This window comes from Diadema setosum, chromosome 18 (assembly GCF_964275005.1).
Source record: "Diadema setosum chromosome 18, eeDiaSeto1, whole genome shotgun sequence".
NCBI lineage: Eukaryota > Metazoa > Echinodermata > Echinoidea > Diadematoida > Diadematidae > Diadema > Diadema setosum.
In genome coordinates, this window is record NC_092702.1 from 31,417,919 (window position 1) to 31,441,805 (window position 23,887).

At 38.7% G+C, this 23,887-nt stretch overlaps 1 protein-coding gene across 1 annotated transcript in view; it reads left to right on the plus strand.

Annotated features, from left to right (window-relative positions):
- Nucleotides 1-23,887, plus strand: part of LOC140241702 (uncharacterized) — a 134,269-nt gene that overhangs the window by 65,876 nt on the left and 44,506 nt on the right. The window contains exons 7-9 of the mRNA XM_072321448.1: nucleotides 6,108-6,276; nucleotides 13,729-13,857; nucleotides 15,798-15,900. Coding sequence (XP_072177549.1) covers nucleotides 6,108-6,276; nucleotides 13,729-13,857; nucleotides 15,798-15,900 — 401 coding nt within the window. The remainder of the gene's footprint in view (nucleotides 1-6,107; nucleotides 6,277-13,728; nucleotides 13,858-15,797; nucleotides 15,901-23,887) is intronic.

The following is a 23,887-nucleotide window of genomic DNA, read 5'->3' on the forward strand; positions in this document are numbered from 1 at the left end:
CCTGGTATTATGATGCTTTTTATGAAAACAGAAAAGTCAGAGAAGTAAACCTGAGCAGTGAAATTATAAAATCAGAAACATTTAAAGAAAAAAGTTATGAACTTTAAAAATTCAGAGAGTGAGACAAATTGGCAACTCTATGTGATTTAGGTGTGGAGCATCTGTGCATTCTGTTTGTACACAAATCATCAACAATTTCCATTTTTCTCTCGAGAAAAGTGGGTTTTTGGGTTTTTTTTTTGGGGGGGGGGTTTTAGAAAAAATTTCTTTAGACCCATTCTTGGTATATGATTAGAATGATATGTGTCCTCCTCAGCAGATATCTGTCTCTGCCCAAATATTTGAGAAAAATGAAAAATAGTGATATTTTGTTTAGTCAAAACAAGTGAAGAGCTGCTTATAAGCAGTATCATACAGAGTTGCAAATTTGCCTTACCCTTTAAACTTCTACAATTTACATGATGGTTGTGTTATGTGTATGAGTTTTCTCAGGCATTCACTGATGTACTTTTCAAAATTTTCTGCTTTTATACCAAGAAGCAAAGTATGAGGTTGTAGACTTGCCCTTTAATGTCATTGAGTGGAACCATTGTAAGTTACAATGGACTTGTGGCTGTGTGCAGACAGTGTGAAATTCAATTTGTTTATTTATGAATAACGGATGAATGACATCAAACTGGAGATAATCCAGATTTAGCACTGTAAGTAGCCTGTTCGTCGAGTCTGGCCCTGTTGCATAAAAAGGTGCAATCAGACGTAAGTCAGAAAATCAAACACGAGTCAGGTAGTAGCCAATCAGGATTGAGTATCATGAGACTTATGTTCAATTTGCTGACTTACGTCTTATACCAACTTTTATGCAACAGGGTCCTGCTGTAGAGAGTTTCATCATGGCATGTTTTCATGTGATGAGTTCAGACCCAAGTGTGCATTTTAGGTGTTAGTGTCTTCCTTCCCTGTGTGCTTTGTCTAGAATTAGGAAGCTTAAAATTTGCTGCACGGACGTTTGAGACGACGCTTGCGCTGGATGTTCTCCTCTCCCCCTGTGTCATGTTGAAAAGTAGCTTAAGATTACCCTTGGATGCAATGTATGAAAAATAAAATGGCGCCCCCATATGATCGGTGCATCAAGTAGCTCTGAATTGAGCGGACATAAAAATAGCCCAGAACGCGTAGTGAAAAACTAGGACGATGCGAGCTATTTTTAGATCAACTTGATGCATGCTCAGAACACGTTTTTTTCCTTTGAATGTCCCCGTTGCGAAAATCTAAAGCTCCCTACTATCAGAATGCTTTGCCAATGCAGGCTACCATTGTTTAAGGGTAATAACATCTTCATTTTCAAACTCACGGCTTTCAAAAAGGCTTTCCGAACCCCATGATCAAAACAGCTTTGCGTTTATCATCTCGTAAAAATTCCCTGAAAGCCGTTTGGAAAACCTGTTTCTGCCGAGAAAAAGAGTTCATAAGCGCACCCTGTGTTGATCGTAGATATTGGTTTCAAGATCTGTTAGCATTTCATACCCCACTTTCAGGAGAGAGCTTGTACCATGCACCAGATAAATTTTAACTGGGGCACTCTACTACCAGAAACCGGATGGCCAATTGTCATAGATTATTGAACGGTTGTAACACTCTAATGAGAATTGGCACAAAATATCCACGCCATTCCTCTTCTGCTAATTAATGTCCAGTATATTACCATGGCAACTGAGCAATATTGGGAGAATTGCTGGAAACGGAAACGTGCACTAGCACCAGTTTTGTATCTTCTTTATCTTTTTTTTTTCTTTTCTTTCATTACTTAGACCTGAGTATCGGAGTGAGTGTCTCCCCTGACATGTCCCAGAAATAGAAAAGGCCAAAGATACAATACATGTCACTGGAGGCTTGTGTTAACGATGGCTTATAAGCTGCCTTTTGAAATCGTGCCACTGTGGACATCTTTCACATGTCCAAGAGCACGTGGCTCTCAATTTCTTTGCATATTTCATGTCAAATTGGCTTCCTTTTATTTCCTATCTCTGAAGGGAAGGCAGCTGTCATTATATGTAGAAAGTCACGTTTGATATTCTAGAACTTGTCTCTAGACTGACTTGTGGCAATCAGATTCACTAAATTTTGTACCAGGTACACAATGTGTATGATATTTTCACCTTCTAGGTGCCAGTGTCTGTCACCCCTACCCTTTAAAAATTTAGGGGAGATATATACTACAAGATGTAACATACCTGTGTTCCTTGTATGTACACGTACAGTGGCTGTCTGCACTCAGCACTTAGCTCAGATCATACATCATTTAGAGCATTTTGAGGCAAACGACTACACTTGACACAGGATTAATTTCCTTCTGCCTATAAGTAGCTGGTCATACTTGAAATGAAGTCACTCGTAGGGATTATTACGTATAACCGTGACCTGAAGCAGTATTTATAAAGGTGCTGCTGGTGAGAGAAAGCACTGTATTTCATGCATTCATAATTTACCCATAGGTCCCTAAAATGTTAAAAGGATGGTATAGTTTTGGTTGAGGTAGCCAGCTTCAGGTTTCCAACTTTTCAAAGGGATCCTTTAATGAAAGGTGGGACCACCTTTTATTTGGATCGCTTTGTTTCACTCTGTTTTAGGTAGATCTCGGCCATTTTAAAGCTGATTTCATCGAATAAACTTTGAATTCCTCTTAGAATTGTATGCTTTTTAATGTGATTTCTAAGTATCTTTGCAAAAAGTTATAAGCTTAATTCTCACCTCAACTAATATTATACCCTCCCTCAAACCTATGAAGGATGAGATGATTTTCATTTAACACACATTTCCCATAGACACCTGCCAGAGTGTCCTCCCAAATAGTCTTCAGCGGGGTAATTTGAATGCTGGATCAGGTGCAGATGAACAAAACAGGAAAGTAAACAAGATCACTGAGACCCTGCTATATTTTATTCATTCTCTTATGCCCACTTAATGGTAGGTTTGACTCTTTTGCAGTCCATGTCGTCACTATGAAGTGTGAAGAAGGAACTGGGCTGATAAATGGCCTCTTGTAATGATACCATTTCTTGGATGCAATTATTTAGCTGCTTGTGTAGGGGAGAAGGGAATTGACTCATTGACATTTGACTTATTAGATTTGAACGCAAACATGTTTGATATCAAGATACAAACAAGGGAATAAGGCATATAGGCCTAGTTGTTTGTTTGTTGTTGTTTTTTCCGTGTTACCCCATTTGCCGAGGGTGGGAGTCTCCAGAGGGTGCAAGTCATCACCAGAAGTCAAGGGGTGAAGTAGTCGCTCGGGTCATCCACTCTTCATACTCATATTGCTTCCTGTGAGCGGGTGTGAAGAGAAGGTTTTCCCCTAATCCTCCTTCCCCTGGTATTGCTGAATTACACAACGAGGGGCTTCACACGTACAAAAGGACTAGGCTGCAATGCTTTCTTGAAAAAGAAGAAAAAAAATGTTCAGATGCACAGAAATGTGTCTCATCCAACTGACCACAGACTGCAAACAACATTCTATGCAATGGCTGCAACACGTTACAGAATGTTTTTCATTGGATTAATTTCATGTGGTTTATTCTGGGTGTTGCACAAGCAGTTTAGAATAATCCAGGCTGTGTCAGTTTAGTATCAACAAGTTTTTATGCCTCCACCATGAAATGCCAAAGGTATTATGTTTTCAGATTGTCTGTTCGTTTGTCCGTCTTTCCATCCATAATCAATGTTTTGGACAGCGTAACTCTATGACTTGCCATTTGAACACACAGCTCTTTAAGTTTTCTTTACTTGCAAGAGTATGGAAGTGTGGATGCAGACACTATAGGGGAAGTAAATTTAAGGTCAAGCTACGCTCCATCTTCTCAATCACATTTCAAAGGTCAAACCATCCAGATTGCCTCATTCACACCTGAGAATGGAGCAAGCTCTAACAGGAAATCAACTCAGGACCACATCTGGCCAAATGAGACTAAAGAAACTTGTAAAGGAGAAATTTGAATTAGGTTAGGATGTAGGCTTTAAAAGAATACTTGATTGGTTGGAGACATGCTTAGTGAGACATCTTTTTGTAAGTGTGAAAGCCTGTAGTAAAGGCCGTGTCACACCTTTCAGGGCAAGCCTTGCGTACGACTTGCGAAGAACAATTTTTACTACCCGGAGGTCCCCGCAGATGACCCGCACATGACAATACCTAGCACGTATCTCATCCGTAGTTGCCCGGAGGTGCGCACGGAAATCTTTTTACCCGCAACTATGTTTAGGCCCTGTCACACCTTTCCTGGCATGTTACGCGGGCTTGTTGAGTGTAGGGATTTTCCAGCATACCGGGCATTCTTGAGGGCGGACAAGGATTTGAGCGAGTCAGTGCATGTGTCTTACTTGCTGGACGCGTTCTACTTAAATTCTACTTGCGAGTATACTGTGTGACCTTTGTCCCAGTCGCCTGGGGGCTGTCAACTCAGTGAAGGAATTCCTTTTGAAGGAATGGCTGAAGTCCCACAGAATGTCATTATCTTGGCTGCATACGGGACTGCGAAGTACCTACGTGGGAGTTGCCTGCGAGGTGCTGCCGCTAAGGGCCTCCTACTGGCGTACTGCGTGGACCTCTCCGGGCATTCCCGCGACTCACCCGGAAAATTTTGGTCATGCTCAAAACTTGGTTGCGGTTAAATCGGACTTGCGTGCGTACCTTCGGGCAACTACAGGCGAGATACGCGCTAGGTGCTGTCAGGTGCGGACCAACTACGGAGAGCTCCGGGTAGCAAATTCGTTTCCCCGCAAGTCAAACCGCAAAACTTCCCCAGATGTGGTGTGACAAGGCCTTGAGCATGCTCAAAACTTGTTCTGAGTGAGTCATGGGGGTACGCTCGCAGAGGTACACGCAGAACACCAGTATGAGACCCTTACCAGCAGCACCTCGCAGGCAACCCCAACGCAGGTACATCTTAGTATACCTGTAAGTCGCTCGTAACAGAAAACGGATAGGTTTCAGAGCTCTCACGCAGGTCACACGGAATACACGCAAGTAGAAGGTAAGTAGTAGTGTCTAGTAGGTAAGAAACAGGTGCGAAACTCGCAAACATTCTTGTCCGCCCGCGGAAAATTTTCCTGCGTGCGGAAAATCCCTCCTCGCAACAAGCCCGGTTAGCTTGCACGGAAAGGTGTGACACGGCCTTAACATACTCCCAATATTCTGCATGCCAGAAGCTTCTACTGTGCATACAATGTGTAGGATTAAAACAAGATGCCATGGAGAATAGATGTGCACGAGTGGAAGTTCTGCTTCACAGTATCTGGAGTGAAGCAGCAGTGTGCTGCTATTGTGATGCACTTGTGTATCAAATTGTCACCATGGAAACATATAGGCCAATGATAAGGTGTTTTTTTTTTTTAATGATTACGTGCAAATACTTTAAGAGCAGGGAAGTAAACTGCGTCTAAGCATTTCCATCTAAGCATTTATTCTGTCAGCTGAATACTCAAGGGCATACTTTATATACATTAGATAATTGTCGTGGGTTGTTTGAACCTGCTTTTATGTTTTTTAGGTTGGAATATAATATATGTGTTCATTATGTTTGCTGTGTTTTTTTGTTTTGTTTTTTGTTTTTGTTTTTTTTACTTGTTTATTCAACTATTGGATTATTTATTCATTTTTCCATTTATCCATTTACCTATCTATTTCTTAAATGTATTCTGTTATAAACACAACCTTTCCTGACCAGAAAGGTACCTCAGAAAGGTATATGCCTTTATGCATCCATCCATATGATTGTGACAGCAATTCCTGCTTTGTGAATATTATGTTGCTTTATAGCTGTGTTTTTGTGTGAGTAAAAGTACTGTATTAAAAGTGGAAATTTTCGCGGTGTTGAAATGTCTGCGCATTTCGCACAACTAGAAACTGGCATGAAAATAAAAGCTCCCAACTATTTTTGCTTGCCTTATGTTCCAGTAGTTGATGTCATGATTCTGCAGAATTAAAACTGCGCGAAACCCTTCCTACCCAGAGCTGAGCAAAAAAAAATTAGTCTCACAAATATATCCACTTTTACAGTACACGATAATAAAAAAGTGTCAATATGTTGATTTGTCTTTTTTTGTGTCAAAAGGTCACAACTTCATGAGGCAGAATGGGAACTGGAAGGACAGGAGCGACAAGCCCACAGATTTCTCGGTTTGGTACGGATGTGGTGGCCATGTCTACAATGTGTCCTACAGGGGAAAGAGACCATCCTGGACCGACATGCACAGTACTTCGCAGTGGGCCATCTTCTCAAGGTGGGTATTGAACCTTGAACATCCTGAGTGTGTGCTTTCGATAAGAAGAGAGTCGTATGCATCTAGTAATATTGATGCTTCGCCTAACCCAGACTTGTATAATGGCACTACAAGAAATATAAAACTCCTGTGGAGTACCCATGCTATACACCTAGCTTGGGTAGGGAGGAATGTTGTTGGCAAAGGAAAAATTGGCCCTGATAGGGCCAGAACCCGAGTGGGCCTTCAAGTGAAAGGCAAGGTGTTATCCTCTGAACCACAACTTTTCCTGACCATCTCACCAAGACAAGCAAATTAATAGGCATTTGAGTGCTATATGGTGCACCTGTCCTTTTCAAGTGTTCTGACTCACAGATAATAATAATAATGATAATGATAATAATAATAGTAGTAGTAATAATAATAATAATAATAATGATAATAACAATAATAACAATATTAATGATAACACAATACATATATTAGACATTTAATCTGGATGTTTCTAAGTACACAGTTTACCGGAATATTCAGATTTAATCCAAAATAATACAAAAATACTGAAATATTAAAACCGTATGTAAGTCAAACAATAGATACAGTGTATAAATACGATAAATAAATACTGAAAATCAAAGTCAGTGTGCACCTCCAGTGACCGGCCCACAACTGGACCATTCCAGAGAACTGTCTAGGGAAAAAAAAAAAATGATAAATAAAAAATGAATAAATGAATAAGTTGTGAAATCAATATTTCATTGAAGTCAAGTTTAGCTGACTTTTCAATGTATTATTATACTTTCCTTTACATATTTCAAGCACCAGTCTCAACTATTAGGACAGCATGCATATAATGCCATTTTTAAATAGCTTGAGACTATTCCAAATTTAATGTGTGTGAATGTGTGTATGTGTATATACGCTTTTACCAAAAATATAGATCTTTCCTCTTTTTTTGTAACATGAAGGTGTATGTACTGTAGTTATTTGACTCAAGCAGAAGACCTTAAAGGTACTGTTTACTTTTTGGAGCAGTGATTTAAAATATGTTCAAGTTATCTCATGTGATTCTTATGTGTAGGTCAGTAGTACCACATAACATCCTACCATATAAAATTTTTGTAATGAAGCCTTAAATATAAGGGGATATCACTATTTTTTTTTCAAACCATAACTGTAGACAGTTTAGTCTAGAAACAATTTTATCATAACTATTGTTTGCATTTTGTGTATTTAACAATGCTTAACATCGATTACACTGATTAACATTTTTACATTGGTTGTTGCTACCCCTGACTCACATTTTAGACCTATTTTGAAGCACTAAAGCTTGGTTTTTGTTTCATGTGCAAATGGTAAATAATGCCTTTAACATTATTTAGTCAACAACTAGATAAGGTCTACAAACAATGAGATGTACGTTTCAAAGGTGTTTGCAGGACCTACTGTTTGATTTGCCTTTCTATTAGCCCGATGATAAACATCAGGCAATATTCAGTGAAGCGCTGATATGAACTTCTGCTGTATCTGGCTGCAACACAGCATAAATTCAATATTAATTTTGTTCTTCCAAAGTCCTGCTCGAACTTATCGGGTGGAAGTGAATGTATGCCATGACCATCATGGTTGGTTGTTTAAAAAAAAAGAAGGATTAATTGCTTTAATTTTTTTTTTTCATTTTAAATATTGTGGTCCCAAGTCAGTGCAATGTACACAGAATCAGTGCAAATATGAGAATTTTGTGATGTACATTTGGTACATACAGTATATCTAATGTGAGTGGGAAGAGACAAACTTTGTGTATCTGTGTAGAGAATGCTGTAAATATTTTGAATACTTAATGTTGTGGAAATTGTTGTGAATGCCACGCTCCACTGAGCCAGCACGAAAACAAGGATGCACAAAGATCTAGGGGAGATATCCAAATAATTAGAGTACGTTTTCTATAGAAAAAAAAAACACACACACACACTCTTCATTTGCCAAATCATGAATAAGCAAAGTTCACAGAAGTTCACCCAGTGCAAATGTCGACACTGCAATTTTCCGTTTTTATAGTGGTGCCCGTTCAGCTGCGGTATTCGTGGGTTAAGCCACAGTGATTGACAGGTGTGAGGTTGTTCGAATAAACTCTAGGTATGAACTTCCTCAAAGCCTTCTACTTTTGGGCAAGAGTCAGTCTGAGTCCAAATATTCGAAGCGTGTGATCACCTGACATGTTTGCCGACATCGTCCTGGAGAGTTTCTTATCATTTATTGATGTGCCTGAATGTAAAGTGTAATTTGCCACGTTGCGCACTGCTAACATTACACCGTGCCTTTCAATCTTTTAAGCTACTGGCATACATTTTAGTATCAGCTTACCATAAGGAAGTTTGTTTTTTACATGGGCTGCCGGCAAACTTGCACTTATGTGGTAACCCTTTAGATGAGTGGTACTTCCCAGAGCTGTAGATTATTGATGTACAAAGTCACCACTTCGTAACAGTGTAGCTTGGGGGGGGGGGGGGGGGGGGGATGGAGAGAAGGCGGGAGAGGAAGAAATGAGGTAGAAGAGTTTGTGTCCTTGCTTTTATGCCTGAGTAACAAGGTGAAATAATTAATGGATACACTTGTAAACTCACTTCTGATGAAAGAAGTTTCCGAGGACATTGCATCATTTCTTGTAAAGCAAGCCATCTGTGTGTGGCCAATTCATTTGACTTCCAGCTAGCGTGAGGGTAAAAGAAGGGCGTATGTTGACCTATGACCTTGGTATTGGATTGCATCTGCAGTTATCCCTGGGATCTGAGTGAGAAAGTGGGCTGTTAAGTCTTTACCCACCTGCCTAAACCCAGAGTCACCGCAGTTTGGGGCTGTTGAGGATAGAAATGTGGTTAAACTCGGTAATGCCTTGAAATGCCAAGGAAATTGTATTTCCCTCTCCATCTGTGAAATATTGTGATGTTAAAATCCTTTGCGTGTCCCGTAAAACATACAATATATTGTATCAGGTGTCGGTAGCTGTTGAGTCAATAAACCTGTAGAAATGTATATCCATGAGATTTGTTTGAATTTTTCTTGCATTACAAACAAGGAAGGTGATTGTGAGAATTTTGCTAGGTTCTAGTCATTGATATGTTGTGAAATGCAGTTCTTCCACAAAAGAACAAATTAGAATTGGTAAAGAGAGTTTACTTATATTTTGCTGTAGTTTGCTATACCTGTTTGCTTATATTTATATGTGTGTATTTCATGTCGTTAGGCTGTGATATGCCTGGGGGTACCACAAAGGTGGTACGTAGGTGGTACCTGTAGAAGATGCTATTATTTTTCTGTTTTCATATGAGAGATTGAGTGAAAGTGGTTCCAGATGCCAGTTTGATGGAGACACAGGCGGTAGTGGTCTGTTCCACATTAACCCTGTCATTACCTTTAGGAGCTTACTATTAAAGGGAACCCAAGCCCAAAGAGCAATGTGGATTAAGTGAAAGCTGCAACATTAGTAGAACACATCAGTGAAAGTTTGAGGAAAATCAGACATTTGATGCACAAGTTATGATTTTTTAAAATTTTGGTGTTGGAACCACTGAATGAGGAGACTACTAGAGGTTTTGACATATGTGTGGACAACAATATAAAGAAAATATAAAGAAAATTCCACAAAAATTCACTTTTCTAGTATAGTGATAGAGCACCTGACTGCTTTCAGAAAGCAGGTGGAATAATTGCTACCCTTAACATGTCAGTATCAAGTTGATGGAATGTGTAATTTTCATGAAAAACAAATTTTTGTGGAATTCCCTTTAGGGCCTATATTTTCTTTATATTGTTGTCCACACATGCATCATAATCTCTAGTAGTCTCCTCATCCAGCAGTTCCAACACCAACATTTTCTCTCTCCTGTTCTTTCTCACCATCTTTCATTATCGCTGTCCCCTTCTTTTTTGTTTTTCTTTCTTAGCATCACCTGCGTACATGTCCATGTATGTTTTGTTGTGTAACTGTTTTTGTTGTGTAAAACTAGTTTGTCTTGTTGTAGTTAAGTAAACCGACAGTTGGTTGAAACTGTTTATTTATTTATCTGTGTACGAGGCCCCAACATCAAGCTCGGCTTACTAGGGATCCTCCTGTATGGTACCTTGACTTTTTGTTTATTATCATTATGTCTTCGTTCTTTGTCACAAAGATTTGATTACCTGTCATGTGCAAAATCAGCCATGAATTATTATGAATCATTTCTGAAAGTGATCAGAGTTGATTGTATTGTACCATACAGAAACAATAAAATGAAATGAAATAAAAATGAAAAAAATTCATAACTTTTGCATCGATTGTCCGATTTTCCTCAAACTTTCACTGATGTGTTCTACTAATATTGCTGCCTTCACCCAATCCACATTTCTCTTTGGGTTTGGGTTTCCTTCAATGACATGGTGAGAAGCTGGGCCTGAGGGGGTTAAGGGTCAGAGGAAGCATGAGGAATGTATTCCAGTGATCTTTATAAATGGATGCGACACCAAAGAATGGTTAGTTATGGTCAGTGCGTCCAGCTTCTGATAAACTCTTGTTTGGAAAACCTAGAGAGTATCCTGTCGGGCACACTGGTCATTTCATTGTATCAGGGCCATTTTGTTTATTGTCCAGCTCTTTCCCTGATGTAAGCCAGACACTATTAGGGTCCATTTTTTGTCCAGTTAAGAAGATATATTCACGCCTGATGGCCTTGGCAAAGTGTGTTTGCCTCCTGAGTAGGTAAAATTGAATTTCGAGAGAAGGAAATTTAGACAATTGATGCACAGAAATGACTGGAATCGCTGTTTTGTTTTGTGAAGTCAGAAAATCTTCCACTTGTGGTGTGAAGAATTGCCAGTTTTCCCCGTTGGAAACCCATTTTGTGAAGCAATATTACATTATGTGCATCTTTGTGTCAATGTTTATGTATTATTTGTATTCATCACCAAGCATGCTTTTTCTTTTTTTCAAGAGTGCTGTCATAGAGAAAAGAAAATTGGCGCTTTTCTGTTTATGTCACTGATGTTTGCTACCTTCGGTATCTGAGATGAACTCATAATTGTGTATATACACTCAACCAAAAAAGTAAGTTTCCCCTAGCATTTTCGGATATATCTCAAAAAGTATTTTACCGATTTTCATAATTCAAACGGGAATGGATAGGGAACTTTATTACTCATAACATGAATGCAATATCATTGCCACCAGATATCATTATTGGTGTGAGAAAATGCATTTTATGTCAAAATGCGTGGGGAAAAAAGTTGCACTTTATGAAGCATATTGTGTACATTTCCTATGCAAGTTACCAAATGACCTTTTTAAACTGTTATGTAATTCCTAGGAATTTCTTCAAGTACAGTGTGCTTCCCTATCAAACAGTTGTTATGCATATTTCTTAAACAATAGGCCTTTTCAATATGAAAATGTTGGTCGAAGCCATGTGCTTTTTAAAGGACAAGTTCACCTTCATAGACATGTGGGTTGAGTGAATGCAGCAATATTAGTAGAACACATCAGTGAGAGTTTGAGCAAAATCGGACAATCCGTTAAAAAGTTATGAATTTTTGAAGTTTCTGCTCAGTCACGGCTGGATGAAAAGACTACCATAGCTTGTGATGTCACATGAGTACAACAATATAAAGAAAGAATAAAGAAAATTCAACATATTTCCATTTTTATCGCATAACAAAAGAACACTTGACTTCTCTCTTTCAGAAGGCAGGGGGAATAATATTACCCTTAACATACGTCAGTAGCAAGTCGAAGAAATGTGCACTTTATTCAAAAAGTAAAGTTTTGTGAAATTCTCTTTTTATTTTCCTTATATAGTTGTACGCATGTGACATCATACACTCTAGTAGTCTTCTCTTCCAGCAGTGACTGCGCAGATACTTAAAATATTCGTAACTTTTGAATGGATAGTCCAATTTTCCTCAAACTTTCACTGATGTGTTCTACTAATATTGCTGCATTCTCTCAATCCTTATGTATATGAAGGTGGACTTGTCCTTTAATTCCAATTTGGGTTGATCACTTTAATGTGCTTATGGCTATTTTGCATCATGCCGCGTCTGCAAATTTTTGAAAGAGGGAGAGCTACAGCTTTCCTTGAAGCTGGGGTTCCGGTTAAGGAGGTGGCCAGGAGACTAGGGGATATCATTAAGTGGAAAGCAAGCAAGAAGGTGAAAGATGACACTTCACTGCAAGAATTTTAGCGCATCTTGCAGAGAGCATGGGCCAACATTGAGCAGTGCAAGTACAAACTTTAGTTAACAGTATGACGAAGAGATGCAGGCTGGTCATTGAAGCGGATGGTGGACATATCAATTATTGAATACTTCACTGTATGCTCATGAAAAGAAAGAAATAGAGAAATATGCATTTTAAACCATGCTTAAAAGTTCAGAATAATGAGTGATTGTTTGATTATTTGTGTAAAAGTCAATGCAAATCACTTAAGTGCAACTTTTTTTCCCATGCATTTTGACATAAAATGCATTTTCACACCAATAATGATATCTGGTGGCAATGATATGCCATTCATGTTATGAGTAATAAAATTCCCTATCCATTCCCCTTTGAATTTTGAAAATCGGTAAAATACTTTTTGAGATATATATCCAAAAATGCTAGGGGGGAACTTACTTTTTTTATTGAGTGTATATATATATGCCAATATGAGATAACTTTCAAATTTTCTTTTTTATCTCTTTGAGTAGTTTATTGTAATGATATCTTGAACAGACTTGAAGGCCAGAAAATGCCAGCCTCATTATTTCTTCTGTATTTGGATGCATTCAGTCTCAAATAAAGCATGAGACAAAACACATCCAAATAAAGCAACCGTGCCAGAGCAATCCAGAGTGCACCACAGTGGCACAATCTGGCATGGTTCAGAGAACATTCAGTCTTACTTTCTGAAGCGTGCCACTGGGGTACCTCTGACACTTAAAGGGACTGTACAGTGCTGGTTGAGGTGGGGATTCATGTTTTGAACATTCCTTAGTGAGATAACGAGAAACCTCGTAGGAAATATGAAAGAGCATGTAATTTTAAGAAGGATTCAACGTTTATTTGATGAAAATTGGTTTTCAATTGGCTGAGATATCAAAAAAAGTGATAATAATAAAAGGCGACAGGCCATGCCTTTTATTAGGATCTCTTTTTTTTTCACCTTGTTTTTGGATATCCCAGCCATTTCAAAACCAATTGTCATCAAATAAACTTTTGATTCCCCTTAGAATTGCATGCTCTTTGACATCTCACAGAGTGGTTTCTGAATATCTCGCAAAACGTTAAATGCTAAATCCTCACCTCGACCAGAACTGTACACACCCTTTAAGTCTGAATGCATTGTATGACACTTATTTTATTTTATTTTTTTGGGGGGGTAATATTTGCTGTACCATGGATAGAAATAGATATCATAGAATGAATGAAATGAAATAATGCATGTCACCACATTGATCCAACAGGGACTTCATTGAGCTGGTGGTGAGTCCAGACCGGGGGATCTTTATGAACAACCTACACTTCTTCGCCAGCACTTGTATCATTCCTGATGAGTCCTACTTGGCATCCATGCTGAAAATCTCTCCACTCAGGTAAAGATTCAGAGATTTCTTGCTCTTTTTTCACTTGTGCTCCTGCTCACTCTTATCCTTTTCTCTCTGTCATTCATTTATTGTTATCTGCCTCTTTTCTTTACAAATTCTTCATTGTGTTTCCCCACACTTTTTTTGGGGGGAAGCAATGTTTTGATTTTTTTTTTTTTTTTTTTTTATTTCTATGCCATCTTCCTACTCTGCTGTATGTATGTGTCAGCGCAATAATTTCCTGAAATTGTGAGGATTGCTTTACTTGCTATATTTGCTTGATACATATCAGGAGCTGGTGTGGTTCAGTAGATAAGGCCCTGGACTATCAATCACAAGGTCCCTGGTTCAAGTCCCCTGGCTACAGCAGTTGTGCCCCTGGGCTGTCTAGGCCTTTTATCCTCATAGCATAGTCCTGCAGAAGGGACTTTGAAGCTGTAAGTCCAAAACAAATCAAATTAGATTGAATCAAATGGAATCAAATCAATTCAAGTCAAACTTGATCAGTGATTTTTTATCCCCTGTCTTTGTTTGTTTGTTTGTTTGTTTATTTGTTTTTGACATTGATAAAAGTCCCAATATGTTTGCCGTAGACTCTTAGCTAGCTGTCATCATCTTGTGAAGATGTGCTCTGTGTTGGTACACAGCCTCCTAACCTCCGTCCTTGTGGCACACGTAAGAGGGGCATAGAAGCAGTCTTGTAAGAAATCTGTCGTGTTTTACCGAGCCAGGCAGGCCCTCTTTTCAGGTCACGCCCTGTTCCTTGGATAAAAGAGACAAGTGGTGGGTAAGTGATGTTAGTCTCAGGCATTTAGTGAAAGGCTTCTTCAGGGGACATACATCTACGAATGCCTCAATGATGCCCAGGTTTGATTTGATACGATTACTAGGCACAATGTTGTCGATGCAGTCACATGGATTTTCACCACTTAGACCTGTCATGCATGTTTGTTGGAGATGTGCATGCTAGTTTCCTAAGTCAAAAGAGGTAATTGTCTTATGAAGACAGACAGAAATTCTACTGCCTCGGTGGGAGGCTCTGAAAAGGTCTAAAAGATGTAAAGTAGCTGTTTGTGAAGCAACTGTTATAATTTCCATAAAAACAGTGGACGAAAATGGAAAAATGTGATGAGGTTGGGTTGAAACAGTGCTACAGTTTTCTCAAGTATGCTGTAAAACATCTATCTTGCTCCATCTTGAAATGCATTTACTATCTGCTGTCTGAGATTCTAAAAGCATGTTTAGTAAAGGAAATTCAAAACCCATATCCTGCTTGTAATATCCTCGCCCGTTTTTGTACTTCTCATTTCTTTCACATTTACATTGCCAGGACCCCCTTTCAGCAGGACTTCGGGGGGATAAAATGTTGGGGATTTGCTGAATGACAAATGTCTTTCTAATGCTTTGGGTGGATATAGAGAGATGTGTGAATGGGGACAGAGTTTGTGTTGCCACAAAGCAAGCAAGAGCCACATACTATGTATATGCTTGATGTGCATTCTGTAATTTAATACCTTCACTTTGAACATATGCAGTTTTTGATAAATTCCAGTGGCACATTTTATTCCATTCTAACACTGTAGTGATCAGTATGTGTTTGTACTGTAATTGATCCAAAAAAAAAAAAAACATAAAACAAACTATCAATAATTTAAAAGCAGTATTTACCTTGATCAGTCAAAAGGAAACTTTACATTCCTGTTTCAGAAAAAAATGTTGTAAAAGAGATTAACAAGGCAAGATCCAATAACGTATTGGTTATGAATTATGCAATCACTTCAGTGCAATGGAATGTTAGCTAACTAAAGTTGTAAGACAACTTGTTACTGAAGAAAAAAAAATGTATCTAACTGAGATATCAGTATCAAAAAAGGTCTTACGATTAAGGTTCACTTGTAATGTGGAAGCTTTACTGCAGCTGCCATCTCTGTTCTCTTGTTCCTCCATAGAAATACCTATGTCCATGGTAACCTGCATCATCTGAAGCAGTTTGCCCGCAAAGATGACCGAGGATTCTGTCGGCACACTGAAGACATCGACTTCTGCGGACAGGTTGGTTTGGAATGAGAGAAATAGACTCATGCTTTTTCTTTCTGTTGGGAGGATACATTTTTTTTTTTAATTAAAGGTAGAAAAAAAAGAATGTCTTCTGTTAATATTTCCCACATTTCGTATTTTCCCTCTGTCATCTTACATCCAGCTACAGTACCACATCCCAATATCATTTTCATCTCTTAACATGAAGAAGAAAACCTTGTCATTGCTTACACTCTGACTTGTATGTGTGTGTATGTTTGTGTTGTGTGTGTGTACATGTGTGTGTGGTCAAACCTGTTTTAGACTCCTGATGTTCTATAAAAGTGGATATTTTTGTGTGAGTAATTTTTTGCACTTGGCCAGCTAAAACGAGTTATGCATTTTTTTTTCTGTGGAATCATAACATCGACACCGCGAGAGTTTTCCACAGTACAGTATTCTTATTTACTTTTTATATAGGTTTTTTCATGTATGGTGTTAAGTCATATCATCAAAATCATTATCACAAAGCAATTGGTGTTGCTCTTTTTGCTCCATTAAAATGATTGTCCCTCCTTATCATTGCACAGGGCATTAATGCTCATTATTAGTTACACAGTCAAGAAAAAATGGCAAACTGGTATTTAGTATTCAACCAAGAACGTGATATGTATTGCGTGAGGTCGTTAAGAATGGCCAATCAGTTGAAGAATGTTGCATCACGAGTGAACATAATAAGAGACATACTTCAGATATATGATTATTTGAGTGTTTTTGTTAAGTCTCCTTCAGCGCTGTAAGCTGATTACTTTGGAGTTGAAAATGTTGATGAGGATCACTGCTCTTGAGTCGTACATGTAGAGAGAGAGAGAATTATCCGTGCTGATGCCCTCTGATCATTGATACATAAGATACCGTCATAATACAACAAACGTAAAAGAAAAAAAAAAGGACTGAAGTAGATTCTCTGGTGATTAAAGATGATTGTAAAGCTTTGTTGAGCTGCTTCTGTTATTGAGTTTCTTGCGTGTTTTTCGCTGTCCTGATGAGTGAATCCCCGAGGCAGACGAAGTCTTCTCTAATGAGCCTTATGCATCTCCCTGCATCATGCGTGCCATTAAAACTGGACAACAGGTGACTCTGGCTAATGTTATGTGTTGAGGTTGATACACTGGACGGGAGGGGACTGGTGACTGCCCACGCTGATTAGTCTCCATTACAGACTGCTTGACTAGCATCCCAAGCTGACAAAATATGTTGTGCATCCCTGCAAACAAGCAAAACAATGTAATATCTACAGCATTTTTTTTTTTGGTAGTTTGCCGCACAAGTGTTATAATTTTGTACTTTTCAGCGTTCATGGAAGAAGGTAAATAATCGTTATGAAATTGTCTTGTTGTAGAACAGGTTTTTGCCATCATACTGATCACAAAGTACAAGAGTTTTGCCAAGCAATTTGCACTGGCAGTTTTTCAGTTTAGAGCCAAACAAACAAAACAAAACAAAACAACTGTAATATCTTCATCTTTTCTTTCTTTCTTTCCATTTTTGGTAGTTGTCTGCACAAGTGTTATCATTTTGTACTTTTCAGCATTCTGGAAGAAGGACACTAATCGTTACGAAATTGTCTTGTTGTAGAACAGGGTTTTTTGTCATGCTGATAACAAAGTACAGGAGTTTTGCCAAGCAATTTGCTCCCACATTTTCTCAGCTAAGAGCCAGAGAGATGAATATGAATTTTGTCAGAGTGCATGCACCTATCAAACTCATTTTTTCCTTCCAACCTGACTGTAGTGACCATTCAAATGTCTTCTGTGACGTCATGGACGATAAGGTGGAAGCCTGAATTCTTTCTGACATTGATGTAAGGGCAAAATATGGAACAGCAGATAAACGTGAAATGCCATGGCTACACTGCGTATCTCTTCCCAGTGATGTATTTCAGACTGCATGGACATGGCGTCATCTATGCTAGCTGGGTCTCGCTCTCAAAAGGCCACAGTGCCGTGCAGGCCTTGGCGGAGGGAATGAATAATGGTTTTGGGGAAACTTCCTCGAGGAAGGGATGTCTGAGTATCCATGGCAACCAATTACTATAACTGGGCAGCAGATGCTATGCAGCCACTGACCTGTGCCATATCAACTTTTATTTATATCAAATAGATCCACTTAGCAGTGAGTAATGTGCAATTGCATCTCTAGGAATTCTTCCTCCTCCCACACAGGGAGAGGGAAATAAAGAGTGGAAAGGAAAGAAAATAGTGAGTTTGAAGGATTGAGCCTTGTATTTCAAAGCTTTAAGCAGCATGAAACCATGATTCTTGTTTGCTTTGACCTGTTTCATACACAATTCTTGAATCGTCATTGACTTGACATGTGCGTTTGGTAGGACTCATCTGATTTCAGTGTGTTGTTGGTTGATACTCCAGTCCTTTGTTGTTATTGTGTTTTGAGTCCAACTGTTTATTTGGTAAAACATGTCAAGCATGGATAGGATATACCTGGTACTCACGTTGACAATATCTCTAAGAGTGTTCAGCGATATGTTGTGTTGAATTGATACTAGGTCGGGAGTGACTCATTGGTTTTAATGGGTCCGATTTAATTTCACTCCGTCCTATTGGATTGCAGCCTGGGGAATACATGATTTTCGTGCCTCGGCTCAATTTCTGTAGCTTTATACGTTCCATGGCAACAGTGCCAGACTGCACTGTACCTTGCTACAATTTGTAAATGATATGTGAGACTTTTGTGCAGACCATGACATGGCCTCATGAGGTTTATGCCCACAAGACAGGCACAAATAACTTCAAAATTATCAGGGTTGGTGAGTGTGTAGTGTTATACAACAAGGAATATGTTCATTCACATTTTTCTCTTTATTTTGATGATGATTATAGTAGTTGTGATGATGATGATGATGATTACAGTGATATCATGGTCATGGATGTATATGAAAAGTGCATGCAATTCATGTGCAATAAATATATGAGTTATCTATGATATAATTGTGCCTTTTTGTCCCCGCCGAACGAGTTCGAGCAGGGGACTATGAAACGGGCTCCGTACGTGTGTGTGTCCGTGTGTATGTGTGTATTTTTTATGTTTGTTTTTTTATGTATATACCCTTGTGAGTGTGAGTAACATTCAGTATAGTCAAAGAATATACAAATATATTTTTTTTTGTACATATCAATACTTTCTCGTGAAGAAATGGTCAGTAGGATTGATTTATAATCGAGTTGTTATGTTGAAGAGGGATGATTGGCAGTATAAGTTGATAAATGGATTTGTGTTTTGAATGGCATTTGTACCGTTTTATGTTCATGGTACACCCAGAATGGGTTGATTTATGAATGAATTGAATGAAATCAATAAAATATCATTGAAAAACAAAAAAAGTGTGTATGTGATGTGTGTGTGTATGTATGTGTGTGCGTCCGTGTGTGATCAAAATGTTCAATTTGCTACTTCTCTGTCATTTATGAGCCAATTTTGATTCTGTTTGCTTTATATGATAGCACTATATGGGAGCTTTGAAACTTCTACACAGAATTTCAGTTGTGATCTTTGACCTTGACCTTTGACCTATATTGTACATTTTGCTACAAAATGCTACTCCTTCACCATTTCTAACCCGATTTCGATTCCGTTTGCTTTATGTGATGGCACTAGGTGAGGGCTTCAAAACTTCTACACAGAATTTTGACCTTTGACTTGTTTGACCTTTGACCTTGATTTTTGACCTGTATTGTACATTTTGCTACAAAATGCTACTCCTTCGCCATTTCTAACCCGATTTCGATTTCGTTTGCTTTATGTGATGGCACTAGGTGAGGGCTTCAAAACTTCTACACAGAATTTTGACCTTTGACTTCTTTGACTTCTTTGACCTTTGACCTTGATTTTTTACCTATATTGTACATTGGCTACAAAATGCTACTCCTTCGCCATTTCTAACCCGATTTCGATTCCGTTTGCTTTATGTGATGGCACTAGGTGAGGGCTTCAAAACTTTTACACAGAATTTTGACCTTTGACCTTGATTTTTGACCTATATTGTACATTTTGCTACAAAATGCTACTCCTTCGCCATTTCTAACCTGATTTCGATTCCGTTTGCTTTATGTGATGGCACTAGGTGAGGGCTTCAAAACCTCTACACAGAATTTTGACCTTTGACTTCTTTGACCTTTGACCTTGATTTTTGACCTTATTACATTGGCTACAAAATGCTACTCTTTCGCCATTTCTAACCTGATTTCGATTCCGTTTGCTTTATGTGATGGCACTAGGTGAGGGCTTCAAAACCTCTACACAGAATTTTGACCTTTGACTTCTTTGACCTTATTGTACATTGGCTACAAAATGCTACTCTTTCGCCATTTCTAACCCGATTTCGATTCCATTTGCTTAATATGTGATGGCACTAGGTGAGGTCTTAAAAACTTCTACACTCATTGATGCCAGTCCAAAGATTTAAACTTTCGGCGGGGACATATATTACGCACCGCGTAATTTCTACTTTTCCTTGTTTGAAATGATAAAGTTGATAGAAAAAGTGATAAATTTTTAATTATAAACTACTACCTTTATTTTCTAGTATTTAGGTGATGGTGTCACATCATCTGGTCTTTTATCTTCTCCAGCATCAGATGTTATCATGGAATAACTTAACTGCTGAACTTTTTTTACATGGAAAGTTTGCAAGTACATAACCATAGTTCAGGATGTTACAATGTATTAGCTTGAATACACATGATTGGGATCTTCCGGTCAATACATGGCAAGCATCAATGCCATTTGCTATTAAATGCAGTGTGCATCGAGCCAGGCAGAACAGTGTGTGAACAATGTGAGAACGTATCTGCGATAAAATCTGACATTGTCGGCGAGGGACGGCAGAGGAGAGAAAGATACGAGTGGTCACGGTTAGGTTGTCTGCTCGCCTATGGCCCCATGGACACGAGTCGTCGCGGGTGCTAGGGCTCTGCGAGTGCAGCCACAGGTGTCATTCATTAATTGGGAGATGTCACAATTTTTTTTCATCGCAGCATTGTTGAGGGGATCTCTCAAGGAAGCAGGGTTCAGTGACTGCAGCACACGTACAGAGCATAGTGGTGCACACAATGTAACTTCGCTCACTGCATGCAGGTAGAAATTTGTGGTCAGAATGATGGATGGGACAGTGGATCTCAGACGATGCATGAATGTGAAACATGGCTGGAAGATTCCGACATCTGGTTTCAAGGAAGGTGTGAAGTCGGGAAAAGTTCATCGAAGGATTAATATCTTTTACTTTTATCAAATGAAAGACAGATCATGCAATGTATGTGTAGGAATGGATTGTGACCAATTTCACTCATTTTTAAAAACTTGTCAAATTTTCAAATTCCATAGCCATTTTACCTGTATATTACATCCAATTTCGATGAAAGTGCTGCCATTTTCCTTGTCTGATTTTTTTATCTTTTAATCAGAATTCAGTTTTAAATCATGATAGTGTTATTTGACTGCTGGGATGTTCTTGGTTTGGTTCAGGTTCAATGCCCTATGATATTCTTTGTAAAAGGTTTCATGGGATGTGCTTTATTTGAAGGTGTTTTTTTTTTTCCCCCACTGAATGGCTGATTGCATTGTTCCTTTTTATAGATGGATTGATATGTGTGTCAGATTGAAGTGCACTCACAGAGTGGTGATAGATAAAGAAGAAATCACTCCCATTGTGGTAACCACCTACAGTAGCTGCTTTTACCCATTGCATCTGGTTAATTAGATGCAGATCTCATCAGTGTAATTGATGCATTCTGAGAAAAGAATCGTGCCCTCTCTCTCATCGGGGTCTGATGTTGCGATTCATGCCTGAGCGCAGTGGTTATCTGCCATAATGTGTATCCAGAAAGTGTGACAGGGGAGAGAATAATAACAACTCCAAGTAGACCACATGAAGTAAGAAAAACTCATTACCACAATGCCATTGGCTACACCTGTTAGTAAGAAAAACTCATTACCACAATGTCATTGGCTACCCCTGTATTCTAGTATGAGATTGTGAATGACCTTAAGGCCAATGCAACAGGTTCCCTGTCAGTGTGGTGGAACCCTAACCACTCATTTCGCCATATAGTAAATTGAACAGTCCTATAATTGATGAATGTTTCATAGCAAAGTCCTTCCAGTCTAATAGCAACTAAATAGGAAAATTGTTTAACACGTGGGGATGCTCAAAGGTATAGTACATGCATGGTACATCAGATGTATTGTGTACTGTCCCTCAGGTTTGATACACGGTAGATTTCCTTTTAACCCCATTTCTTGATGAGGGTTTCTAGGAAATTAATTGTGTATCGAGTAACAATTCTAATCACAATTCAATGTTGCTTGTATGAAAGATAATGGGTTTTTATCTGATTCTAAATATCTGCTCCAGTTGAAAGGACAATGATTACATCACACAGCTGTATGTACACACATTTTTCTTTTCTGAGCGACAAATTGTTTATGTAATAAATATTTGTAGAAGATAAAATACTGTACTCTGGTATCCCAAAGAGCAGATTACACACTCCTGCACAAGGACATCATCACTCTGACCAGAGGATATCCTTCAGCTAAGTGATTATAGCAAGTCTTTCATTGTTTGCAAGAAAGTACAAAAACATCCAGCAACCCCCAAACAATTACTGTGCTTAAAATCTAGGCATAAATATAGGCCTACATAATACATGTATAAGAAGTGAGTACTTGGCCTAAACTACTGTAAAAATGGATATTTTCGCGAAAGTAATTTTCGTGCTCAGCCGAGTAAGATGAGTTTTGCATGTTTTTAATTCTGCGGAATCGAGACATCAATTACTGGAGCATAGGGCCTATAATTATGTAGGATGTACTAGGAAGCAAAAATATTTGCATGCTTTTATTCTATCGCTACATGCTGGTTGCACAAAACGCACACAAATTTTGACGAGAAAATATTCACTTTTACAGTACTCCTTTTTTCACAGTTGTATGCCTTACTCAGTGTGCTGATAGAAATGTTGCTGTATTGCTAAATTCTTTGATGGATGATAAATTGTCCTCAACTTCTCCAAAAGACTTTGTCCAGACATATCAAACGGTAGTCGATCATCTTGCCGTAAAAGTGCTGATGATGTCACCGTCCTCAAAAACTTCTCATCGAGAGAAATCTACAGCCAAGGTATCTCCTCTGATCCATTTCCTCCCCTTACCCAGAAAACACGGCCATAATTTCAGCGCTGTAGGTCAGAGATGACGTGCCAGGGTCACTCTTTAAAAATTGATGATCTCAGCCACTATAGCTGATTTTAGGGACTTGATAATAAATAGCACACCTGCACAGTGTGAAAGCGCACGTAGAAGGATGAATAGATGAAATAGGCTTGAAGCAGTACTCTACAGTGGACAGGCTCTCTGCACCCTATAATGGCGGATACCAAGTTCAGTGCCTACCTGGGGGCATATCGTTGCTGGGGCGACAAGACCTCAAATCTACAAAATGTCAAATGTTCAGGAGAGCTTAAAAAGACATGGCAGCCAAAGCACTCTATCAAATGTGAGAGCCTCTCCTCTGACATGCCATGGTGGCTTCAGTTTTGGGATAAGACAGCTAGGATTTGGACAGGACATCACTTGACTGATTATCTGACCATTAATCCCAAAAAGTGATTTTCACCAATATTTGAGATGCAAGGTCTTGTCACCCCAGCCACGCTATGCTTTTATCTTTTGACAAGATATATCACCCATGACAGGGGTGGACATTAGCGATGGCCCAGGGCCCACTTAAAATTCATATTGGCCACCATTTTTTTTTTTTCTGATTGGGCAGCTAAAATGCAAAATGAATTTTTGTATTTTCTATTATTTCAAGCCACTGGATTTCTTTTTTAGGCCACCAAAATTTTGAATTCAAAGATTTTGGTGGCCCAAATGGGCCACCTGAGAAAAAAAGTTAGTATCGAGCCCTGCCTGTGATAATCCTCTATACAGTCAGGTGTAGACA